Source organism: Athene noctua, chromosome 1, assembly GCF_965140245.1.
Source record: "Athene noctua chromosome 1, bAthNoc1.hap1.1, whole genome shotgun sequence".
NCBI lineage: Eukaryota > Metazoa > Chordata > Aves > Strigiformes > Strigidae > Athene > Athene noctua.
This window is the reverse complement of record NC_134037.1, coordinates 161,747,189-161,772,495: the sequence shown is the minus strand read 5'-3', so window position 1 is coordinate 161,772,495 and position 25,307 is coordinate 161,747,189. Positions and strand designations below refer to the sequence as shown.

Here is a 25,307-nt window from a genome sequence, read left to right as displayed (position 1 = left end):
ACATAGGATTCCAGACTTGCACCAGTTGGCCCAAATTTAGAAAGCGGAGCCTCCTTCTCAGACAATACGCTATAAATACACCTAAGAACAAAAGAGGAGACATAGTGGCTCAGACTAAAGGTCCACCCAGTCCACCACCATCCTGTCTCCGTGGCAGCCAAGAGCACATATGCAGAGAAAGGTACAGGGACAGGCAATCACATGTGGTATTTCCACCTGCACTCTCCCAGCCTCTGTGACTTGCTGCTCAGAGGCTTCAGGCAGAGGCAGCTACTCCTTAGTCAGCAACCCTTCGCAGACTTCTCTCTGATGAGCTTGTCCTGTTTCCCCAGGTAAACTTTGAACTCCGTAGTTAACTCCATGAAAGGAGATACTCTTCCTGCTTATACGGCGATTGAACAAAGGTCCTAAAGAAAGCAAGCGACGTAACAGTTTTGGATGTCTCCTGAGAAGACACTGTGAGATGAACTGAACAATTGCACACTCTGCATTGTACTTCACAGTCTTCAGATCTGTGAGGCAACATAACAAATGGAAAGATCAGGGAAGCAGAAGCGAGGGACTTCTGTGGTCCCATTCAGGCTTCGTCCCAGCTGCGTCACAGCAAGGCTTTAGGCAAATCAGTTCATCTCCCTATACTGCTGTATTTCCACCAGTAAAACAACAGACACAACCACCTCCTCAAAGAAATAGTGAAATGATTCATTAGGTAATGTTGGTACAGATCTTTAAAGAGGCAAAACAGTGCTACTTGCAGGGAAAGAGCTCTACTTTTGCAGTCTTTAAGGACATGGAGTCAGCATGGCTCCCATGTGCTCACCTGAAGCTACACACTTACTGAAGTGCTTTCTGCAGATACTTTCTAATGTCTAAAATGTAAGCATCTAAACAATATCACGAAGACTAGCCAAAACAACTGTCAGGAATATGTCTTTCTAAGGAAGTCTCCTTACTATACAAATAAATGCCAAAATACCACTTAGAGGATCTGAGATAAATTTTACCAGAGAGAGTTTTTAAGATTACCTGTGAACTACTCCTGCCCGGTGAAGATGTTCAACTGCCAGGATAAGCTGCCGGATATATTTGCGCGCTTCATGCTCCTCAAGTCTTTTTTTCTCGTAGATCTTGTGCATCAGATTGCCACCAGGGCACAGCTCCATGACAAGGTAGTAGCTGTTTTCAGTTTCCAGTATATCCAGCAGCTGAGCAATATTCGGGTGGCGGATCATTTGCTGGATCTGTCCTTCCCGTCGCAGATTCTTGGTGACATAGGTGTCCTTTTTGGCTCTTTTCTTGTCAATTACTTTTACTGCCACCTAATGAAAAAACAGAAAAAAGGGGGTTGTTAGCAGTCACACTGATGATTTATTGCTTTAACCTTGTATAAACAATCTAAAAAAAAAAAAAAAATCAAAAGGATGTCAAGTCTCAGTTGATACACCATGGTTTCAGGCACAACTGCCCAGTTCAGAGAAATATCTGTTTTTCTAACCCAACTGACAATTTTCTTCTTTATTCCCTTGTACAATGACAGACAAAACTTATTGCAAGGAAATAGGTAACAAAGAAAACAATTTGTTAACCATACCCAAACACTTCGCACACCTAATGTTGGGCATTTATTTTATCTATTTGCCCAGAAAGTCTTCAGGCTAGTGTTTACAAGTGTAATTTGTGGCTTTTCCTAGCTTTGGATCTACAACTTGAGACGATATGCTTCCAGTGCAAGTTTCTTAAACTACAGCCAAGTGTTAGTTTTGCACGATTAAACAGAATAAAAACATACTATGAAAACCAAAATAATTTCGGTACCACTCTCTTGGCACATTTCTTTTTCCTCCTTTAAAACATACATGAAAGATGATCCCCTTGTGACTTCTAACTCTGCAAAATCCAAGAAGGCAAAACCTTTTTTTTAATGAAAGATCTCAGTGGCAAACCTGCTCATAGCTGTCAAGTCAAGTGAAGCCCATCATGAAGGTACATGATAAAACTAAGGAGACTCTGTACCACAGTCTACGACACAGCACGTGCTAGCGCTTATCCAAGTGCTTTCCTTCTCGTCGGTGGTGCAGAACGCCACATGAGAGCAGAACACTGGGACATGCTAGGCTATTGCTCTGTTCTACACCTAAAGAATCTGGTTCCTTTTATTGTTTTAATGGATTCATTAAATAGCCGCAATAAAAGTATCTGCCTTTTTCTGCCTTAAATTTATAGCCACTTATTTATTTATTGAGATTTCTTGTTAAGATTGGGTGCTGCAGACTTCCAGGTCATCTGCACCAGACAAAGATTTAACAGCTTGTGTCAGACTGAACAACAAAAGACATCGTGAAATCCTCCTCCTGGGCTCCTCATTTCCTCAAAGCTCTGCAACAAAGGAAGTCCTTCACCCCACGCATGGGACCCTGCAGCTCGCCCATCATTACCCACGTGACAGCTGCTTGTTTGTCAGGGTGAGAAGGGGGGAAACACATTGCTTGGTATTGCTGTGTGACACTGAATTTAACATGATGTGAAAAAGTCTTGTTTTCATGGGTACAGGTCCAACAGAACGCACAGAAAATGCCACATCTGCCCCCCCAGATAGAGACACAAAGGTGCTGCATCCACATCTTTGCTGTCTGCCTTGATCTGTCCTTGAAGGATCTCCCACATTACTTTTTACTCCTACAGTGAGAAGGAATAACAGATGTGGGGAAAACGTCAGACTTTTATCTACCTTAGCCTTAACACCCAGACAACAGCACAAGCCCAAGAGGCTTCCCTCCATCTCCAGCTCATACAACATCCCTCCTCACAGCCGATGAACTAACTACCCACAGCAAACTCACTTTCAACTATGGCCAACTACATCATAACAATCTGCAGTAATGCAGGCTGGTGGGCTTCGGCAACAGGGAGACAAACATATTCAAAACATATCTGGCTGCCTTCCTAGCTTGAAAAAGTGCCAAGCACACATCAAGCACATGACAACTCCCAGTCTGACTAGCTTTACCTTTATTTTTTCTGCAAGCAAAGGAAAGGTTAAATTAGTGAACATTTTGGTTTTCCTTTAGAGAACAAAAGCCACAAAAAAATATGGTCTGGAAATATGACAACAAAAATAGATCCATACCCTTTGACATGAATGCCTTGAATCAAAGTCAAGTTTTATCAGCAGAGGAATTGAAGAATAAAACTACAGGAGTTGGGGCTTTACAGTCTGTCCTAAGAGCCAGCAGTCAGTATCACCGAGCACATTATTAGCTGGATACATTTCTGCTGCTAAACGATCATTCTAATGAAATGCCCTTCATAAAGAGATAAGGCTGAACACCACACGTGACAGCTACTTGGGTGAAGCCCACAGCATCATCAAGACCACAAATGCCTGGAAGCTACATTCCTGACTAGTCACATTAAAGAAAGATCATTTAGCTGTAAGATAAACCAACAGGTAAGTCAGAGCTTAACTTCACCATTTTTTAAAGCCTCAGGTGATTCACCAAGGAAACAGTCTTAAATTAGCACGTTCTTCCATCTAATGAGATAGAACTGAGAATACAGAGGCTTGCATTGATTATACAGACAGCAAACCACATAAGTTATTCTGGTGAGGACAAACAAATTCATGGGTTACAGAACCATGAGATGCCAGATTGTTTGCTGGCAGCACAACACACACACACACACACACACACAGACACAGATATTTTCCACAGCTGCAGGATACAAAACATGGAGTATTAAGAGTATGGAGCAGTAAATCTGTTATCCATATCAGTAAGTCATCCCCCATTCATTGAGCAAAAAGCACATTACTACACATGTGCACATCTGCTGCCCAGGCTGAGCACGGCTGTGGAGACAGGAACAACCATCCGTACCCAGGAGACAGAGCCAACTATGTGACTACTTGATGACTTTTTCACTACCACAATTAGCTTTCTGTGCCTTAAGGACAAATTGACTTATTGGTTTTGACAGATACTTGGTCAGTCACCCTACCTATCCCAGCAGACAAGCGAAGCTGATTTCAGACCCATGCCTGACTCCCAGCTACCCTTCCCGCTTCAAGGCCCCTTGCACTGGGTCCGAGAGATCCACCAGCACACCTGACAGAGTTGACAAAATTGTTGCCAAACAACAGTTTTGTTTTGGCAACAGCTTTGCATAGGGGAAAGAGAAGAGTAAAAACACCAGGTAAAGCTATGGCAGACTTGCATCTCCCACACCAGGCAGGAAACTAGCTTCAATGTGGTATTACTTGCTCCTGGGACAGATGTGCGTGAGACTTTACATCCTCTCCTGAGTCCATGCTGCTGCATAGGGGACCCCACAGGGGACCCCAGAAATATCTCAGACAGGTGTCCCTCTCCCATCTCAAGGACCAGTCAAAAGTCAGGGTCTTTAAAGAAACCTCTATATAGCTAAAGAAAAAAATATTATAGTTGACCTAAACACACAAGCAGCCTATCAACTTTGACACGGAAGTTCCCCATAATAGCTTCTAGCATCTGTTCCTCTGTTCTTCCTGGGTCTTCTTCCTTACTGCTCCTTATTCTCCTGTCCTCCTAAGCCACTGCCCTTTCCCTTGCATTGTGCTTCTTTTTGCCTTCGCTTTCTTGTAGGATCACTTTCCTTTCCTAAATGAAATGCATCCCATGCTACAAGGGTTGTGCAAAGTGTCGGCACTCTCAGGCAGCACTCCTGTGGGGTTTTTTTGCTTGTTTGGGTTTCTTGGATTTTCCTCTGATTTACAATTTACTTTGAAGCATAAGCAGGAAATCTAGGGATCAAACTCTGCATTCAATTACTCCAGGGTTGACTTAGCTAAATATCCTTGATTTTGAGTTCATCCAGAGTTAGACCAAGGTAAGCAAAGACCAAATGAGACTCAACGCATTTAATGTACACAGCCTTCTGTATGCTGTAGATGTCTGTGCATACATCTGAAAATTGCATTCATGCAGAAGAAAAAAGCATGCAGTAGAGAAAATAATGTAGATGTTAGATAACCATAAAATAAACACATTCAAGCTTTCATAGCCTACTCAAGACGTGCCAATTATTCAGTTTTGTTCTCCCAAGTTTCAAGTAGGGGCTCTTTGTCTCTGCATCATGCCTATCCCCTGACTTGAATTCTTGGCCAATATTGGCACAGAAATAAAAAAAAATAAATGATAAAGCAAGCAATTACTCTGAATATGTAGCAACAGTGGCTCTTGACATTCAACACTTTGCTTTTGGCTAAACCTTTGCTGTGTAAATAAATAAAGGGTTTAGGTTATTCTGTGTACGAGATACAAAGATGAGTAATAGGCCATATTTTTGGTTCCTGAGTCCTAGAATTATACTGTTGGAATGAATTACTTTTCTGAAGTTTATGGTGTGACACATCATATGAGCAATTGCTGCTTCTCTCGATCGTTGCACTAAAATAGTTCAGGTTGGGCTAAAGCGTACTGAAGCGGAGGTGAGGGGGAAGCGCAAGCACCACTCTTCTCCACAGATACTTGGAGATCGCGACATTGCTTACAGAACCAAGCAGCTAAAACACCATGAGCAAATACAGGCACGTGTCATCACCCAAACAAAGGCACACGTTTGACACGCAAGAGTGGAGAATTTTTGCCAGCTAGTGTTTTAAGAGGGTTTGTGAATCTGCAAGAGGGAGGTGGAGGGGGGTGGAGCTGACTGGCACCAAACTGCACAAAACCAGCCACAGCAAGGCCCTGAGAAAAAGCAAGAAGAGACAGTTCAAAGGACCAAACATTGCCCAGAGAAATCTGGAAGCCAGGGCTCCAGTTGCTAGATCACTGCTGCATCCAGAGAAAACATATTTCACATCCTCTTTGCAAAGAGTCATGCCTTAACATACGAAATTGCAGCAAAGCATGGAAGGTGGCTGACACGCATCCTAAGCATGCCCCAGCATAGCGTCCATGTGTCCATGCAAGAGGCACATTTTATGTCGGGCAGCTTCCCAGGTCTGAGCCCCAGGAGCACACCGAGCCCATGAAACTGGTGATGAGCCTGTGGCATCAGGCAGGAGGAACCTGCAGGTGCTCAGTGGGCAAAGGTCAAAGTCATCTTCTCCCCCTCCTCTTCTGTCAGCTATTTATCACCCTGTCAGTGACAGCTGGGAAACTGCAGGTCAAGAAGTAGTGCATTAGTGAGGAAAAGATGACATGCAAAGGTCTATTTAGATCATTGTCTGACTGCTCTGCAGCAGTGTCAGTTTGTCAAGACTGGATCAGTGTGACTGTGAGAATTTTTTTCTTTAGACGAACCCTCCATAAATACTCCTCAGTGCTAGAAGTCTGCTTTGAAAACTCGTATTTTTCAACTTCTGTTGTGATTCAATAAGAAATTCAAGTCAGGGTATGACTGCAGTGTACTGCTGATGAGAAATCAAATGCTGGATACCAGGATGAAGCTGAATGCAAAAACTTAATAATATTGAGGGGGAGACGGGAATCCAAGCCTGCTGTAGAACCTATTTTCAACTACATACAAAACTGATGGAAAGCAATTGGGTTTCTGGTTTTTGGTTAGTTGTTCCACGCCTCCCCAAGCTGCAAAGAGCTTTATTCAAGCCATGGTATTACAGTAAAAACATCTGTTGCTCTATCTAGCGTTCCCTGGTGAACTTCAAGCTTCAAACAGTTAAGACACATCGTGATTCCACCTGAATAAAAACCAAGTAACAACCAGATGACCAGCAGTGACTTCAGTCACACGATACATTAGCACTCGGGAAACACAGATCTGAGTCCAGCCTCGGGTTTCTGGCTTGCCAGATAGGATGTCTTTGCACAGGCTGTCTCTTGGCAGAAGGATGCACCTCAATGGCAGCAAGCCTTCCTGTTTGCCAGAAAAAGTGTTTTCTCAATGGCCTGTTTGCCGAGTCTAAGTCAAGAGGTCTTGAACAACACTCATGTCAGACATTTGCAATAACATCTCAAACAGTTTCACTGTTATGGCCCCAGCCTGGCAAATAATGTCATAACATGTTTAACGTTACAGAGAACAGAAGATTGCATGTGACCTTGCGAAATCAAGGTATGACATTTTGAGGACTTTAAGAGTGTTCCCCACTTATCCAACCACTTAGAATTGTTTCCTTCTGCAAATTCTCTTCTAACTTTAAATAAGAGGAAGGCAGTTCCTGCAGACCTTTGCCAAAGGGAGCTCCAGCTGAATGGAGAGGAAACTGGTTTGAATAAGAATCCAGCAAGCACTGTGGGATTTGGCCAGGAGACCAACATAGCACAAGAGAAGCAACTTCAACTATCGGAGGGACTATTCAACTACTGGAGGGACAACCCCCCCTGCCTTTTTTTTTTTCCTTCTTTTGTTTCTGGTTTATTATTTTTTTTTCCCCTCCTCCTCTTTTTTTGCCAGCATCTACTTCTGGCAGACCTGCTGGAGATGATGCCAAGCCAGGCAGCAGCACTGACTCTCAGCACCGTCCTGGGCCACGAGAGGTCTGGTGCACCCTCACATCACTCAGATGAAGTTCAGAGCCACAGGCTACAGGGTGCAGGGGGGACAGTCAATGGGAAGGCCTGAGAGTTGGACTACTGGACCTAGACCCACAAACCTTCACTGTCTGATTTAAGCTTAGCCAGGCGAACGACACAAAGTGACAGACCATGTAGATATTCTACTGCCATTGTTAGTGCAAGCCCATCTCGAGCTCTTTTTTGAAGTGCCCAAGAAAGCTCATGCAATTAATTCATGTTCTTTCTTTCTTTCAGTGATAGCTGCCTGGCATCACTTGTAGCTTTCTTTGTATTTACCACTCTTCTCCCACAAAAATCTGAGCTTAGTTTTCAAAACCGGCTGGTGATTTTGGGTGGCCAATTCAAATCATATTAAACAGACCTAACTTTGAAGCCTGCACAGTTGTCAGCACAGTCCTGAAAGCAATCCCTTCAAGGGTATCTCAGTTTGGGCAACCAACCAGCTTTTCACAAATGAATCCGAGGATTAGAAAATGCCAGCTTCATTCACTGGGTAGCATTTCTTCTTTCCTTTAGCTGTTTCAGCTTAGCAAATTCTACAGTACAGCAAAGAAATAGGGTTTTTTTACACAGCAAGTTCCTAAAGAAAACGCTTATCCAAGCAAATGCATACCAGAAATCAATAAACTGTATACCTTCAGAAAGGACCACGCATGTACCACTCAGGACAGCTCTTCTGTTAGGACTGTCAGACACGGATGAGTCTGGACACCATCACAGAAACACAAACTTAACTTTCACCATGAACACAATGAAACTGTAGGAAAGGTGATGTGCTCGATGTTAGGCATTTGCCAAATTACCTTGTGGCCTATCACTCAATCCTGAGAACCTGTCTGAAGAGGCTTCCAGGATGGCATTTTTGGTGGGACTCCCTTCAGCTATCCTGCTTGGCTTTCCCATTCCCTAACAAATGTTAGCATCCTACTCACCTTTCAAAAATTGCTTTCAAGGAAAACCACAGAGCATTTCTGAAAGTATGGCAAGAAGGTAACCACATGCTAACCATTCTGCTTACAGCTTAGCCATCCACTCCAAGGAAGCCAGCAATCTCCCAAAACTACAGCAACATGTAAAGGCAGACTTTTCCACAAGAATAAGGCCTGTCGTATTTATTGAGGATAGAAAAGGACACTGTTCAGTGATGGCCATCTGATACCTTTTATATTTGCCTTGTATGCTTGCTACAAATGGAATAGGGAGGACAGGGGTTGAGTTAAACATGTGCATGCATGTGCACATGTATGTATTGTGAAAAGGCTGCTCAGTAGCTCTACAATTAGAGATGTATTGAAGTTTTACATTAAACAAGCACTATCATCTCTTTGCTTCACATGAGTGGCAATGTTCGGTCTTTGATAGCTTTTGTCATCTGCTCTTTGTAGGACAGCTGAATACATAGTTTTTACTTTGTGTTTGCTCTGACATTAGTAAAATCAGCAATCAGAACAGGTAAAGAGGAGTCACTTCCGCTAAGGTATTCTCTTTTTTTCTGAGGCTCTCACAGTGTAAGCCAGGAGTTTTGAGCTTAGCAATACATAAAACCAGCTGCTGTAGGGAGGAGTATGGGATGTCTCAGTAGGCAGGAGGCCACTCTCTCTGTTGGCAGGCTAGACACAGTCAGAAAAGGTTGAAATCAGCCCCTGAAGAAATATAAACTCTTCTAAATAAGAAAGTAGTTCTGAGTATGCTCACTCACATAATTCAGATTCCAGGTAGCTTGAACAAAAAGAATCCAATTGCCAGGGAATAAAAAGTAAATCTTGCCACTACCTACAACCCAAAGATGACAGTATCCAGCAATGCAGAAAAGGATTCAGGAGTACTTTAGATAAGCAAATGAACATAAGCCCTCTTGATGCCACAGCCAATTTAAACATAATCCCTAAAAGCATAAGCAGGATGTATTTGTTAAAGTAAGAAAAGGTATTAATTACACCTGTCCAAGACACTGGGAACTATTATTAGATTACTGTATCCAGTTCTGGTGCCAACAATTAAAAAATGATGTTAAAAAATTGGAAAGAGTTCTGAAAAGAGCTTCAGGAACAGTCTGAGGTCCAAGAGCTGTTTGTCGTAGTAACTGACTGACACTCAAAATATTTAATTAGGAGAATGTTAAGCACTGACTTGATGATTTTCTGCAAGTACCTACACAAGGAGAAGATTTCTGGTAACAGAATGCTCTTTAATCTAATAAAATAAAAATTAACTTCCCAAAAGGTAGATTTTTTATGTCAAACTCGGGCTATAAACACAATACATATTTTTTTAGGTGCAGTGAAGTAATGGCAGAAACATCTTATCTTACAGAGATGAATGTAGATCTTGAATTTTTCCCCTCTCTCTTGAAAGTATGCAATACCTCAACAAAACATTCATACAGATATTCCTGAAGAGAATACCAGGGCTTGTCCTCTATAAAAAGTCAGTGTGTATGATTGCTGTGCTTCCTTTGGGCTTTGTTGCCTGTCCATGTGCGAAGACTCTCTGGTCCCTGCAGAGAGTTGGGGGGGGGCAGCATGAGGCATGACACAGGATAGGGGTTGGCCTAGGCAAGACGCTCTGGGAGCCGTCAGCAGTCACACCAAGGGATGTAAATTTTGCAAGCTCTCTCTGACATCCTTGCTGGAGCTCCCCAGTGCAGAAGACACAAAGTGTCACAAGGAGTCATGCAAATATTGATGCTGCTGCAGACAGCCCAACTCACCCACAACTCTGCTGCTAACTGTACTGGCACAGTCAAATTAATGTTTCCACAGGGAGACAGAGTTTTGATGTGTCGAGGAACTGGTGTTTGTAAGGACATACTATGGGGTTTCTCCCGCTATGCTAAGAGCAAGTGCAGACCACATGAAAGTTTTAAGACTGTCAGAGCTGCAAGGCTGTGTGCACAGACTCCTCAGGGCTTCCTCACACTCATCTTAGTGCTCTTCCATATGGTACAGCATGTCCTGTATTTCTGCAGCTCTTCCTCCCTTCTCCTCTTACTTCAGTCAGGAAGGAAGAAAAGAGAGCAGAGGCAATTGCAGATTTAACACACAACTAATGCCTTGTCTGATGTGGTCTGTTTCCACAGAGCCACTCAGCTTCACTGGAGAAGAGCCATTCTTGGCCATTTTCCTCTTCAACACGCTTTTTACTTCACATTATATTTATGGGTAACTTCATGCCATACTTCATGGGCAACTATTGTTATCCTCTCCCGGACATGCTTCTACACCTCTGTTACTGTAAAGCCAGCTGCCCCCTTCCCTCTCATCTTCTGTTTGACTCCCTTTTCAGACAACTGAAAGAAAGACATATTCTTATCTTCTAGTATCTCTGCCACCTGAAATGGCCAGACCTTCAGAGCACAGGGACCAGCAGATGGTTTTGAGGCAAGGAGGATACCGTAATTCTGCCGCTATCCAGCCACTCTGAACAGGAACATGAATTACATTTTTTACTTGGTGCTATATGTCCAAAGCAGCAGAATTTGTACAATGCATGGATATCACTGGATCAGAGCACAGCCCGGGAGCCTGGGAAGCTACAGCACAGGCCCATCCACAGGAAGGAGTGCATGGCTTGTCGTGAGTGGGTCATGGAGGGTATCTGTCTCGCCTCTAGCAGAAGGAAACCAATTCTAGCAACTCTTCACCAATCTCCTGGTAAACTAATTAACCGGGTAGCCATAACTGCATCCCCCAAGGGAGAGGAGCACATTTTTACCTGCCTGGCCTCTAAAGATGCCTACACAAGTCAAGAGAGATTACGCAGAGACTAACGCAGCAACGGAAGCAATGGCAGCAGAAAGCCAGACACAAAGATACTTGAGGATGCTCTAGAGAGGTTTCCAAAAGAAATCCTTATGAACTTGTCAAAATCAGCCTCTGGGCCAGTGCCATCCCCTTCAAGGAGAAAGCATGTCTCTGAATGCCTGGGACAGCACGGTTTGCCTTGCCATTGACATGTAAAATATTCATCAAGTATCACTTCCCAAATATTAGCCGTTTTTCAGAAAGGGCTTTTGGATCCCCATTCATAAGGAAAGACTGACATCCTGAAACACCGCCCCATACTTAATGTGCAAACTCTTTGACCTCAGGGTATGACCAGCTAGGTTGAAAGACATTTTTCAGAGCCTGCCACAAAAGCGCACAGGGAGCCTGATGTGTAGTCACTGTGGCAGATGAAAAACCTGTTCAGACCAGCAAGGTTCTTATTTCATATCAACAAAGTTGATGGCTATTCACAACCCCTCGCGGAGGAGGCCAGCATGACAACTGCTGGGAAACAGAGGTCATCTCCACCCAGACGTGGCCCTAAGAGGCTGTCAGGACAAGAAGCAGCTGCCTGAGCTGAGGCATAGCAAGGCACAGTTGATGCCTTGGTCACAAGTGAACCATATCCCATCCAGCTGTTTCTGATAAACCGTAACTGGCCTTCCTAATGCTGAAAACTTCTTCTGTCACAGTGAGATGGATGAAGATCTCAGGTTACGTGTGGGGAAGCAAAAGCAGAGGAACGATACCAAATGACATTCCTCCAACACCGATCCCTACAGCAGAAACCTGGCGGCTCATGCCACTTCCCATTTTCCTGATCACGGACTCATCATGTGTTTCATATTAACTAGTCCCCCTTTTCACATTTTAGTGATCAAATGCGTAACTGGACTTATGGAAGATGAAGTGTCCCTGATTTAAAGCACTTTAATACCAATATAGGTTTATGGCTTTAAGGAAGAAAAAAAACCCAAACAAAAACCCAAGAGCCACTGCTTTTGAGGCCCAGGTAATACCCTCCTTTGTAGTGATTTAAACACAGCAGATAAAACGTTTACAACTGTTAGGAGACATGAAAAAGGTGTCTCCAATAAAGTTTTTATATATAAATAATATGTTCTCTCCCTTAGCTCTGTGGACATTATTCACAGAAAATAAATTCATTCTCTGAAAAAAATGTTTCCATGACAATCTTCCACAACAGGCAGAGAGCAAAGGAACTTTATTATATATAACTTATCTTTTTTTAGTTCTCTTTGTTGCAATGATTTTTCTCACAGCACTAGTAGCACTGATCTTGCACTGCAAATGAGAGGAGCCCTTCTGGGCCTATCGTTAAAGGTGTTGGATCTAGAGCTCAGCAGTACAGTAGCAGAGCAAAGCGCTGACAGAAAAGGAAACTTTGGTCAGGGCAGCACCAGCTTTTTGTTATTTTTTTTGCAGGTGGTTTCCCTGAGGGACTACGGTAACTCCTCCCAGACTTTTTCCATGAGGATGAGGTTTGATCCCGCTCCTCTCAGGCCCCAATCCTAAATGCAGATCAACACAGAGGTTTCACAGGCATCCACCTTATCAGCTTAGAAACATGTACCTTCACCCTAGCGTGGGCCCTAGAGCTGTGCTTGTGATGGTGACTTCTCTCTTCCTCCAGTAAACCTTACTGAAAAACTCTACCCAGTTCTCTACATCACCATGACCTCCATCAGGCCCACTGAAGACACCAGCACCACAAGATTTGTACCCTCCAGGAGATCAGCCATCAGAAAACCCACTGGGGAAGCACAGCAGAAGTTTCACAGAGCCACAGAATTGGGAGGTTTGGGTTTTTGGCTTTTCAGCTTGTCTGAAAATAACAGCTAAGCTGATCTGAGGCTGAAGCAATGCAAAGTGTAGGATACATGGCAAGGAGAAGAGTACTTGAGATGGTCTGAATCAAGCCAGTACTGGTTTGCTTTGGTTCAGTTGTATCCTATGCTGCTAGGTGAGCACCAACACAGCAATCCATCTAATTCTTCTTCTGGATGTTTCTACCCAGTCATTGGCTTTGCGCAGTTTTAGATGCTTTCCACAACCTTGAAGAGTAGCATAGTCAGCACATAAACTCTCAGCTCATTTTATACTATTGTTCAGCTCATTTTATATTATTGTTCATACAACACAACAGCTTGGGATTTAGACAGACAATTCAGTCGCCAGAAGATTTGTCGCACCACTTCACCACTGCTTTCCTTCTTGGGTTATATCCTTGTGAAAAGTAAGTGCTGCTCATTAATAACCTCTATTTTCCCAACTGCAGGCAAACAAGTAACTTATGAGGACAGAAGGGCAAAGATGTCTAATGTGTTACATCCGCTGAAATGCGTGAAGCTACGGTAGCATTCTCCAGCCCGTTGGTATAAAGGAGATACGGCAAACTGCAAGACATGTTTTAATTATCAAGACATTTATAGGTAACACATGCCTACCAAAATAGGCACACAGCTTTACGCATCATTAAATATGTTAAAAACACAAAACTTGCAAGAACAAATACAATGATCCAGATGTAAGCGTTGCATAAGAACTACACCTGGTGTCAATTCAGCCTAACACTTGGCTTCCCTCAATCCTGCATATGCCACTAAAATTATAACAGTCTATAGGAAAAGCAGCACATTGCTGACATGCACTGTTAGTGACGTCCTTAAAACTGCTGAATGTAAACTTGAAAGCAGATTATCTCAAGAGGATAAGCAACTGCCACATGTGCATGAATTCAGCTCACTGCAGAACAAGTTGCAAGCTACAGCTGAAAAATATTAAAGCAATCTTCCTGGAAGACAGACTGCATTAACGAACAGGCTCTCTTGCCTATTAAAGCCTATTCCCACTCACGCCAAGTATGTAACATAGAAAAGTGTTAGAGGGAAGAGTGTGGATTTAGAACAAGTGCCTGATGCAACTGGTTATTCTCCAGAAGAACAAAGTGTTAGCAGGCAATTGCATAGCAAACTGAGCAGGTAGGTGCCCATCAGCAGTTTGGTGTTTATTCTGCCTTACACTCAAAATCTTGCATGCTCTGTAACACGTATTGGGGAACACTATGCTGACACAGCAACCTATATTCTGGTCCTGCTTGCAGCCAAGTCCTCACTGATGCTGTTGCAACCATGACACTGTCCTTCAAATAATTTTCTGAAGTACCGTATCTTAACAAAACCATATATTTAGTAGCTTCAATACAAATGATGCATCTGTGCGCGCACACACACAAACCTCTGTGAAAAGACTAGTGTCAAAGCTGTGAAAGCAAACACTTAGAAGCAAGGAAATGTCAAAATCCAGGCTGCAGAAACACCCTCATTTCACTCCCTTGGTGCATATAATTAAGAGCAGAATATCATCCAGGTGCAACAGTTGGCAGCTGTTAATAAGAGTGAACAGCATCCTGGGAGAAAGCCACCGAGCAGATTTGCAGTAAGCACTTTTCACAACAAGGGTTTGGGTTTTTTTTATAGAGATAAAATTTAAAAATATGTGGAGAAACAGGTAAGAAGAGAACTATTAATTAAACACAGTGAGAGAACAAACACATATAAGAAACTGATACACCAGTATCACTGGAGGAAGAACATAAAATAACAGGTCAAATTTCAAATTAAGATCCTGTAGCTTTACCCTCTGAGTCACTGAAATCAATGAAGACATTCGAAGTTTCACAGTTTCACCTACAATCTCAAGAGATTTGGGGGAGAAAAAAAGTAAAGGGTTGAACTGAAAGACCAGTGACCACCTTAGAAACTCAACTTTTGTTTGCAGTGAAGTAACTTCCTGGCCCCTTTGGTTGGCAAGATGGTTTGAAAGTGACACCCCCCCCCCCCACACACACACACACTCATGGCCCCCAAAACTCACAAATACAACAAGGGTAAAGATCTTAGAACTATATATGAGTATATACCCTATTTCCGAGGTTTTAAGTCCATACTAGTACTTGGGCAACCCCGGATCTTAAGATACACACAGGGTTGACAATAGCAGGTCCTGGCACAGAAGCACTCAACTGGAAGCCCCACCAGCCTTGGTTTTCCTGAAGAGCAACGATGTTGCAGAGGGAGGCACATTTAACAAGGGCTTTAAGGGACAAGATCTCAGCTGCCAACACACCCAAAGGACTTTCTTTGGCCACCAAATCTTCATTCCCTTAAGTCTATGGTGGAAGAGATGGGAAAACAGTGAATTTACTCAAGACAAAATTAGCACTGTGAATGTGGAAGTGTATGTGGCATCGTGGCATCTACTGTTGTCTACTGGAACCACTTTTATCCATATGTCTCTGCATTCACCTGCCTATATTCTCTGAAAAGGTTGCCAGAAGACAGAAATTGTGCGAAATGAGTTGCTCTGGTCTTTGCTTCAGGTAAGAGGTCCAGATGGGCTCAGATGAGAACTGCTTCTCCTGTCCTACCCGAGAAGAGGACAGTGGGAGGGGGCTTGCAACAGGAAAGGCGGGGTGCAGGGCCAGGGACCGATACCACCGCATACGGATTTCTCTACACTTTCACTCTCCTGTGCTTAGTCACGGGTAACATTTTGTGAGATGGCTGCCTTCGTTGATGCAGAGCAGTCACGTAACCTGCACGACCTTCATCTCACATGGACTCCCTGGCAGGCAGCCTCAGCCCCAAGTCACTCCACACCTACCGAAAAGGCTGGGAGCCACACCACTCACCCCACGTTCACCAAGAATCACTTCAGAAGGTGAAGGCAGGGCACGAAGTTCGCACAGAAATGTGTATAATTTTGTGTAATGCACACAGCACAATGTGCTGCTAGCAGGCAACAGCCATGCAGACGCCCTTCGGAAACACCTCCCTCCTTTCAGCAGGGACCACTGGGGCAAGAGAGTAATTTCCAGCTCTCTAGGGAGGCTGCTCTGCCCACCTACTCGCTCCAGCACCTCCAGGGTGCTCAAATACACTTTTTTTATTTTTACCTCTTTAATATAGAAATGCATTCTGTACACGAACCCTTCTGTGAAAAGGCCACTTTTAATATTAATTGCTTTGCCTTCATACAAGGAGCTGGTAAACTGTATTTTTAGCAGCTGCTTCCCACTAAATAGTCTTGTTACAGAAAGCCACTTGACTAATTGTAACTAAAAATGTACCTTTCCTGAGCTTAACAATAGCAGTAAAGGAAATGATAAGCAAATTTTTTGGTGGATGAGAAATCAAATTATTTGATTAGCCTAAATGACTCTTTTCCACAGTGCTAAAGATTACACCTAAAAGCAGTTAAGTGTAATCTCGGTTCAAGTTTCTTTATAAGAACTTTGGCTCAATACATTTTCACTCTGCAATGCTATATGGAGTTATTCAGACATTTCACTGGGGTCCGCAGCAGATAACACAGTCTATCTGGTCCAGTAACAGAGCCTCACACCACGCCCACCACAGTGATGGCATGTCCTCAGCTGTCTAAAAATGCAAAAAATCATTATCTTGCAGTGGCTGCCTTTGCCCGATTCCCATCGCCCAGTGATTGACCCTTCTGAGCCCCAAGCAGAAGGCTTGAAACAATCTGAGAGTATATTGTGCACAGGCTCCCAAAGTTAGCCAAATACAGCTAACTCGGCAGGGTTTCAGAGCCACAATTTAAAGCTAAATTAGCTTGCTCTTCACAGAGGAACTATGGTTCCTTAGGATTAGCAATAAAGACTGCCTGAGCTCATCTGACAAATCAGCCTTTTACCCAAAAATGTCAGATTATAGGCTGCGATATTTTTATTCAAAAGCAACGGAAAGAATAATCTGTTCAACATTCTCCTGCGCTCAGCTAAAATACACTTAATTGCATCAGGCACTACCAAACATTTTTCAAGCCCAGAAAATAATAACATGCCTTATGTTATGGCAACATAAACCACAAGAAGTACCATAAAAGATTTGATTTAAAGTTGAATGCTAAAGACGTTCATAGGGAAGGTTTAAAAATCTCACCTTAGCTCACCCTCTTGTGCTTACGTGCTCACAGGAGTTGCCGATTCTCGTCCCACTCTGGTCACTCAAAATGCATTGTCTATCAGACTGCCCTCGAAGCAGCTGGTGAAGTAACTAGCATTTGGCCTACAGTATATAACATCTCATGCTCTCTTGAAGACCTCTTTAGCTTCTAGCAATTTCAGGGTGAGGTAATGGCAGATTTTTGGCATCTGCTCCTCTTTGCCTTGATTCTGTACAATGCATTGTGTCAGTGCGATGGATCTGAGCCTAGCTGGGGACTCATTAATCCACGGATTTCATTTCTAAACACACAATTTTCTGAAACAATAATGTGCATTAACTCCTCCGGAGTTGCTAAAGTCTGCTGCAAATCAAAACCTGTTTGGGCCCCCCTGACTGAAGTTAGATATTTCAGTGACCGTAATGACCGAGGCTCTGCCAAAACGGCTACCAGACATTAGTAGTAAGACCCCTACTTTACACTATTATGGCAATTTTGTTGAAATTTAGGCCATGCCCTTGCTCAACAACAGCTTTACAAGACAAAAATCATGTCTTTTTTTTTTTTTTCCTTTCAAAATACAAGCAGGCACTAATCCTGGAATAATAGGCTCATAAAACATCAGCTTAGAAAAATGCAGCAATTACACTGATCCAGCGAGTTGTCCACGGGAGATGGCTTTGTTTCTACATTTTGCTTTGCTGAACTCCACTTGAAAGCAAGTATACGCTCCTGAAGATTAACTTTTCCTCTGCAAGTGAATGGACTGGAAGACTATACAGGGCCCTTTTCTGGCTCACCCCAAGGATGGAGAGACAGCATCAGGACCTTATGGAGCGATCTTCTCTTCCAGCCTCTGGAGGAGCATGGGGGGATTTTCCCCCAAGACAAGTTTAGGGATGGAGGTGCGTAGGGAGAGATGACAGAAGGCAACTAACTGCCGCATCCAGCTACATCCATATACAGCTGGTATATCTACTACATACCAGATATGCCCTATCTCAAACAGCTCCATTAACTCCAGCCTGACTTTGCCCACTTGACGTCTGGAGGAGGAAGTCTATGCTGAGTGTCGGTGTCACCTGGGCTCAGGTGTGGGCACTGCCATACACAACTCTTCAGCACCTGCCTGCTGCTCACTGATTCTCAGAAGGCACAAATATAGCTTAATCAATGGATCCAGCCCTTCATGTATTAGGCTGCTCTTGAGGAAGTACTTTGCTATGGAGAAAAATAATTTCTTATGTAAAATATCTTCTTCCCGCAGAACCTCCTGCCATGACCTACTGTCGCCGGTGCTCACTCTCACACCGCCTCGTGCTTTTGCTCCCCATCCCATTCCCATCCATGCCAGCCTCAGCCTCCTCTCCAACACAGCCTTGCACTCCCAAAGAAAGGAGCCAGGGTAAGCAGATGTTTTTCTTCTCTTCCTCATATCACAGGCAGAGCTCCATCGCCTGTGGTGGGCTCCATGTAGGCAGAGCTGCCGGCAGCTGTGAGGCAGAGCCAGTTTGGGCACGTTTCAGCTGCCTTTGGCTGGAGGCCACACAAAAACTCGGCAGAGGAATATGCCCAGAAGAGCTGAGTGTCCATCAGCTCCCTACTCCGGGTGAAATTCTCACGTGGGGTCACGCGTGGGATGGAAAGCATTCACCCCTCCGGTTAGAGGGAGGAACCTCGCTGAGGTAGGACCTCACCTGAAGCAAATCATTAATTACTCTTATCTCCTATCCATTAACTCAAATTGCTTATCCATAAATACCTGGAATTAAATAGGTGGATTTTCAGGGAAGATGGACCTTTGATTAGTCAATTTGAAACTATGTGACTGATCTTTCACCCACTGAAGTTGACAGCAAGAACTTCCTTTGATCCCATGGCACAAGATCAGGTCAGACAGAGCTCAGAGATCATCATGCCTGTCCACAAAGACGGACACAGTGGCTCAGCAGGAAGGAAGCGTGATTCTCCTAGAGTTTCGGCTTGTCACTTTGTCACAGTGTGTGTTATTCAAGACATTGAGGGGAAAAAAAAAAAGCAGCAGGCCTAGGAGCTGAGACAGAGAGGCGTGTGGTGAATCTTTTTATTTTTTCCCCCCTCTTAACAGACTGAGATAAATGTAGCAATCCAAAAACGTGGAGGTGGGAAGGACGTGTGTGTGCATGTGCCTTTTATCAACTGGAGGATCATTGGATGTATCTGTTACCAAGGAGAAGCACATGCTTGGTAACAGAAGAGAGCAAAATATTATATTTTTTCTTGCATTCCTATATGATGATAATCACTAATCTTATCATTTTTCTCATGACAAAATTCAAAGCCCTATATTAAAATTCACTCCGTGACAAATTTACTGGAACGAAAAAAGAAGAAAGAAAATATCCAGGAGTGCAGGAATGCAAGCTACCAAGAGGCAGTCTTAGCAGCAGCACACTTACGGTGCTGCCGGAGCTGGAGGAAATTACACTGTACTTAGCCCCACTGGTCCAAGGAGCTTCCAGTAACAATAAAGCCTCCTGCTTCGGCCTCTGTTAAGGCTCTGATAAAAGAGGCAGAAGTCAGATAGCTCCGACAACTCTTCGTTGGGGGGGCCCCAGCAGGCTTATCCTTGCTCTGTTTACTGCCCAGTCAATGCCCCTACGACTCCTTGTAACATCGTGACATATCCTGATCGATGGCTAAAAGCCTCCACTGAAGGGTTCTGGATAATAAACAGAAAGCTGAGCCCCTCCGCGGGCTTTTCTTACCAGCACCCTGGTCTGAAAAAAACCATCTCGGGTGCACCTCGCATCTTTCGCCGCGCAGCTATATCAACAACTTCTGATCGCCGACCCGTACCCCTCCTGCAGACACACGCCGCCTCTCCCAGCGCTGCGATGAGTGCCAAGTACCTGTACGCACCCACATCCTAAATGTCGCGACTAGACTGCACACAGTGACCGGCCCTCAGCAATACGTCTCACCATTAAAACCACATTTCTGACCAAAAAAATAAGCAAAGAAACAGGAGGGGGAAGGAAAAAAAAAAACAAACAACAAAAAACAAACCCAAAACAAAACCAAACAACAACACAAAAAAAACAAAACACAAAAAAAACGAGAGGTCCAGGCAACTGAAGTGTTTCAGGAGGAAAGCAGAATCACAGCCACGGAACTCAGCGTGAGGAGGGGAAGCGCCGTTTTCCCGCCCGCAGCATGCGGCGGGGTCGGGCGAGGGGCGCTGAGCGGAGCCCCCCCGGGAGGGCAGGCGGGGCGGGTGCCTCATCCTCCCGGCCGGCAGAGATCCGGCGCGCTCATCTCGCATCCCGCCAGCACCCCCCTCCCCAGAACACACAGGCAGAGACGGGGACACTCCGCCGGGTGCCGGCAGCCCCCGAGGGGCGCCGGGCGGCCCCGGCCGGGGCGCGGTACCTTCTCTCCGGTGAGGACGTGCAGCCCCTCCCGGACCTTGGCGAAGGAGCCCTCTCCCAGCTTCCTGCCGATCAGGTAGTTGCCGACCCTCTTGGTGTGCTGGAAGTCGCGGAGCCGCTCCCGCGGCGCCGCCGCCGCCGCGCTCAGCCAGGCGGCCAGGAAGCTGCCCTCGGCGCCCGCCGCCGCCGCCCGCCGCGCATCGCCCCCCGACCCGCCGCCGCCGCCCGCCACGGCCGGCGGCTCGCTCAGGAGCCCGTCGCCCGCCGCCGCCGGCATGCCCGGCCCTGCCGCTGCGCCCGGCCCGCGGGGCGATCACCGGGCGGGCAGGAAAGTTGCTGGGGGGAGAGCGCGGCCGGCCGGGTTGGGGCGGAGGGGCCGGGGGGCGGAGCGGCGCTGGCGGGGGGCCGGGGCTGGGGCGAGCCGGCGGCGCCGTGCCCCGAGCTGCCGCCCCTCATTGGATCCGGCGCCTCCTCCTCCTCCTCCTCCTCCTCCCGCCGCTGCTCTGCCCCGCTCCGGCAGCGCCCGCAGCGTGAGGCTGCCGCGCCGAGCCGGGAGGAGGGGACCGCGGAGGGAGGGACCGGCGGAGGGAGGGAGGGAGGAAAGGAAGGGGAAAGGGCTCATTCAATTTGAATTTGCGGTAATTTAATCCGCTCGCACGCGGCGGGAGCAGATGCGATCCAAACCCGGCACAGCCTGGGTGTCTGCAAGTCCGGCTGGTCCCTCCTTCCCCACTCCCCCCCGGCACCCCAAACCGGGGGTGGCAGCGCATCCCTTTCCGGAATTAAACCAGGGCTCCCGGGCAGCGCCGTGACTCTGCCTGTACCGCTGCCCGGGAATATCTTTTGTGCTGCTTTTCCCTACCTTCCTTCCCGAGCCCTCCTCACCCCCGTGTCGGTGAAACGCGCTGCCGCGACGCGATCGTGACGCTCCGGCGGGCTCCGGTCCCGCTCGCCGCCTCGTTCACCATCCGCTTCTCCATCTTATTCCTCCCGGCCCTCCGCTCTCCTCTGCCGGCCTCCTCCTCCTCCTGCTGTTTTGCAGCGCGGGGTTCCTGGCCGACCCCCCCCCCCCCCAGCCTGCATCCCCCAAATGCTCTCCGGAACTCCGGGAGAAAGGAGGCGAGTTGGGCGCTCACCCGCCGCAGGCTGTACCCAGGGGACTGTCATCTCCCCACCTCGTGGAGAGGGAGAAGAAACGGTTTTATTGCCATTTTCCTTGCCCAGCCCCACCTCTGCTGAGCTAGGGGCTGCACTAGCGACCAGGAGGCGCACGGAGTGGGAGAGCGGGGATGGGAGACGAGAAAGAGCTGGCAGAGGTGCCCTGCCTTCAGTGGCCGGGGATGCAACCTCCAGCTCATGCTGCGGGGACCATCTAATAACACAGTTAATTCACTGAAATGCCTCGTGACACGGAGGATTTTTTACTTAGAACCTATCTTTAGCATGCTATCAGCAAGAAAGTAATCAATTCTCCTTAAGCTTAATCTACGTTTTCAAGTTTTACCAGCGTTAGTTAATACTTTGGGGGAAAAAAAAAAAAAAAAAAAAAAAGAAAAAAAGAAATGACGCGCACGCGAACAGATGCGAGCTATGTCAGCAAAACCTCCCGTAAAGATGCAGTTGTGCCTGATAAAAACCGGCTTAGATCTTTGCTGCAATCACACTCCCGCCCCATGTGAAGCTCCCACTAGAGGGCTGGCCAGCACAGCTCTCCCTGCACACACTCCGCCACCTCTTTTCACGCTCTTTTACTCCTTCAAAATGTCAAGCCAATTTTACACCACTCTGCTGTCTGTCCATTAGCCTTTGTTTCTGCCTCGACTCCACCTTTATCAGTTCCCTGGGAGAACCCCTCTGGTCCCTTCCGCTGGAGTAGTCTGGCTGCATCACTAATCGGATTTTGGTGGGCATGGATGTTGTTTAGCCATGTGCTTGTTCCACACCACCTTTCCCACTGCTTAGGTAAAACTTCCTAATTTAAGCCACAGCTGAGCAACATCATGGTTTTACCGTGCCGATAGCACCAGGTAACAATCTGTAGTCTCCCCTGTGTCAGTCCCAGGCTTCCCCAGCCACAGTTAATCAAATTAAAACATACTCAGGTCTGGCTTTAGACAAAAGGTGGGCAGCTGCCCAGGGAGGCTGGTGGTGAGATGCTCCGGGTTGGCTGTGGGGCAGGAAGCATTGCTGCTGGAGGCGCTGAACCTGGCCACCTCCTGATGACCCACAGCTGGGGCTGGTCCGGGTGCAAGTGGGGTACGAGCCCCCTCCACCCACCGTGCAGCAGCAAGCCAAATGCTCTTTGTCAGCCCTCTTGGCCCAGCCATGTCAGGAGCCCTGCCAGTCTCCTCCCACACTTAGGAGCAGGCCTTATCCAGACCCCTTCTCTTTCCTTGCGGGGGTAAGAAAGCATCTAGTTTGCTGGGAAGAGGATTAGAGGAGGTGGTGGAGGTGGTGGCTGAGAGCTGTGTGGGATGAAGGCCCTTACTGCAAGGCAGAGTATGGGGAAGGAGAACTGGGGAAGCAGAAGACTCGCATCACAGATTTCTGGAGCTCAGCTGGCCGCCTTCCACCATCCAAATTCAGCTCCCTGAAACTTTTACTGACCCCTCCAAAATGTATTCCTGGTGGCTAAATGCAGGGTGGTTCCATTGCTGAGAACCCTGGAACTGGCTCCACATCACCACACTCAAATATATGGTTTTGGATGAAATTTCAAACAAAACAGAAATCCAGCACTGTCCCAGTAGGCAGAAACTGGAGAAGGGAAAGCTCCAAAGCCAATAAATAATATTCTGGTTTTAAAATAGACACTCATCCCATGCTTTGGATACATTTACAAATATTACAGTACACAGCCATCTAAAACAAAAGGCTGCACGTTCTCTGACCTACCACTATCCCAGGAGCAGTTCAGTTCCCTGTGGGACGGTGTAGGGACATGGGACCGTGATCCGGTGCCTGAACTGATGGCTGCTGTGCAGGAGTTGTGCTCCTCATAGCTGGGGTGCACTTTGACATGACATGTCCCTAACAGCAAAACCGGTTTCTGTCCCCGCTCTCCCCCACAGTGCAATGCGGTGACAGCGTGTTTGTGCTACTGTGCACAAACAAATATATGATGGTGAGGTGATCCAGGCTTTTTAAAAGTGTCAAGACGTTTAAGACAACTCCTCTCTTGACCTGGCCATCAGAGAAATAGAAGTGGAAATGCACAATGAGACAGCACAGGTACCTCTGCACCACACTGTGCCATGCTGATGTCACACTCAGACAAATTTTCCCTGTTAATCAGACCTTCCTGACCCTCCTGAATCAACTGGCATTGATAAATCTGTCCCTCACCAAATCTGAATGGTCCAGGAGAGAACTTTATTTGTGTTTCCTAAATCAAAGCTGGAAGTGGAAAGGTGCCAGGAGCATCCCTGTGTGTTTGAAGAGAAGGCGACACAATCCTTGCACTGGCCAGGACAGTGGCAAGGTGAGATCATTCACTGGTGAGCCTGGGTCCATGTCACAGACTTTCTGGTCAGCAGGACATATGTGAGGTTTTTAACAATACTGTTGTACGGGAAAAAAAAAAAAAAGAAAAAAAAAAAGAAAAAGCAAAGAAAAAAAAAACACACAAAAAAGCTGTACTGCAGGCAGTTACATTGGAAGAACATAAAGTATATATTGCTCTCCAGTTGCAGAGAGGCTATATTCTACATTATTTAAACATATGACTATGCTAAGAGGGTTTGCAACTATATTGGCTATATAGCTGTTCCTGTAATGGAGCAAATATATGTTTCAGACAGACAATGCAAGAATTCCCAAGTGTCCCCTACGCAGGGAACTGGAACAAGGAAATAGGAAACATGGTTGCTCAAGAAAATGCTGGAAGACACGCCTGGATGCAGCTTCTGGCTAATCCTTATCCGCAGGGATGGCGCGCAGAGGAAAGGCGTAGCCCTGTTTAAACAGTGACAGTGTGCCCTTGGGCAGGAAGAGCTCTAAGGTAAAGGATGGGTTTGTTAGCAGCAGGAGGCCAGCTCATAGCGGCCAGTATGTGTTTAAATAGCAGTACGTGCCACGCAGCAAGAGATGCTTAGGATGCACAGGCCCGCATCCTCCACTCCCTGGCTGTAGAGCTCGTCTCAGCCACCCCACACCGGCCTCAGCATCTGCAATGCCTCAGAAGGGATACACATCGGGGTCAGTAAATCCTTACTGGCCTAGGAGAGGTGAGCTGAGACCATGTGCCTTCATCACCCTCTTCCCTGCCAGTGCCATCCGGGGAAGGGGGAAACCTCACACACCGCGCAACAACTGGGACCCTTCCCTTGCCCAAAGGAATATGCTTTCACACAGACAGAGGTATGTGCCTTTGTTTAGGCTCACGGCTCACAGCTAACAGAAACATGGTTTTGGCCACTGTGATGATTAAACAGATGTTAATGGTATGTTTTTCAGTCAAACACCTGAAAATCAGCCTCTTTTAAAAATAAAACTGGCAAGAAATGGCCATTGCAGCCAACATTAGGAGAGCTCTGAAAGAACCCAGTGAATATTTTTTTTTAATTGACTCAACTTGAAGGACTTAATGAGTTTACAGTATCCTTTTAAACAGGCAAGACTGC

The 25,307-nt window shown here is 46.1% G+C and overlaps 1 protein-coding gene across 4 annotated transcripts in view; it reads right to left on the bottom strand.

The window, feature by feature from the left end:
* Nucleotides 1-21,686, bottom strand: part of HUNK (hormonally up-regulated Neu-associated kinase) — a 59,632-nt gene extending 37,946 nt beyond the window's left edge. For 3 of the 4 annotated variants that reach the window (XM_074902816.1, XM_074902807.1, XM_074902827.1), the window contains exons 1-2: nucleotides 20,687-21,131; nucleotides 1,027-1,319 (exon numbers count right to left, since the gene is read on the bottom strand). In XM_074902816.1, coding sequence (XP_074758917.1) covers nucleotides 1,027-1,319; nucleotides 20,687-20,962 — 569 coding nt within the window. In that variant the 5' untranslated portion in view covers nucleotides 20,963-21,131. Of the gene's footprint in view, nucleotides 1-1,026; nucleotides 1,320-20,686; nucleotides 21,132-21,547 lie in introns of those variants that run through there. The other variant, XM_074902836.1, reaches the window with a different exon arrangement.
* Between the last annotated feature and the right edge of the window lie 3,621 nt (nucleotides 21,687-25,307).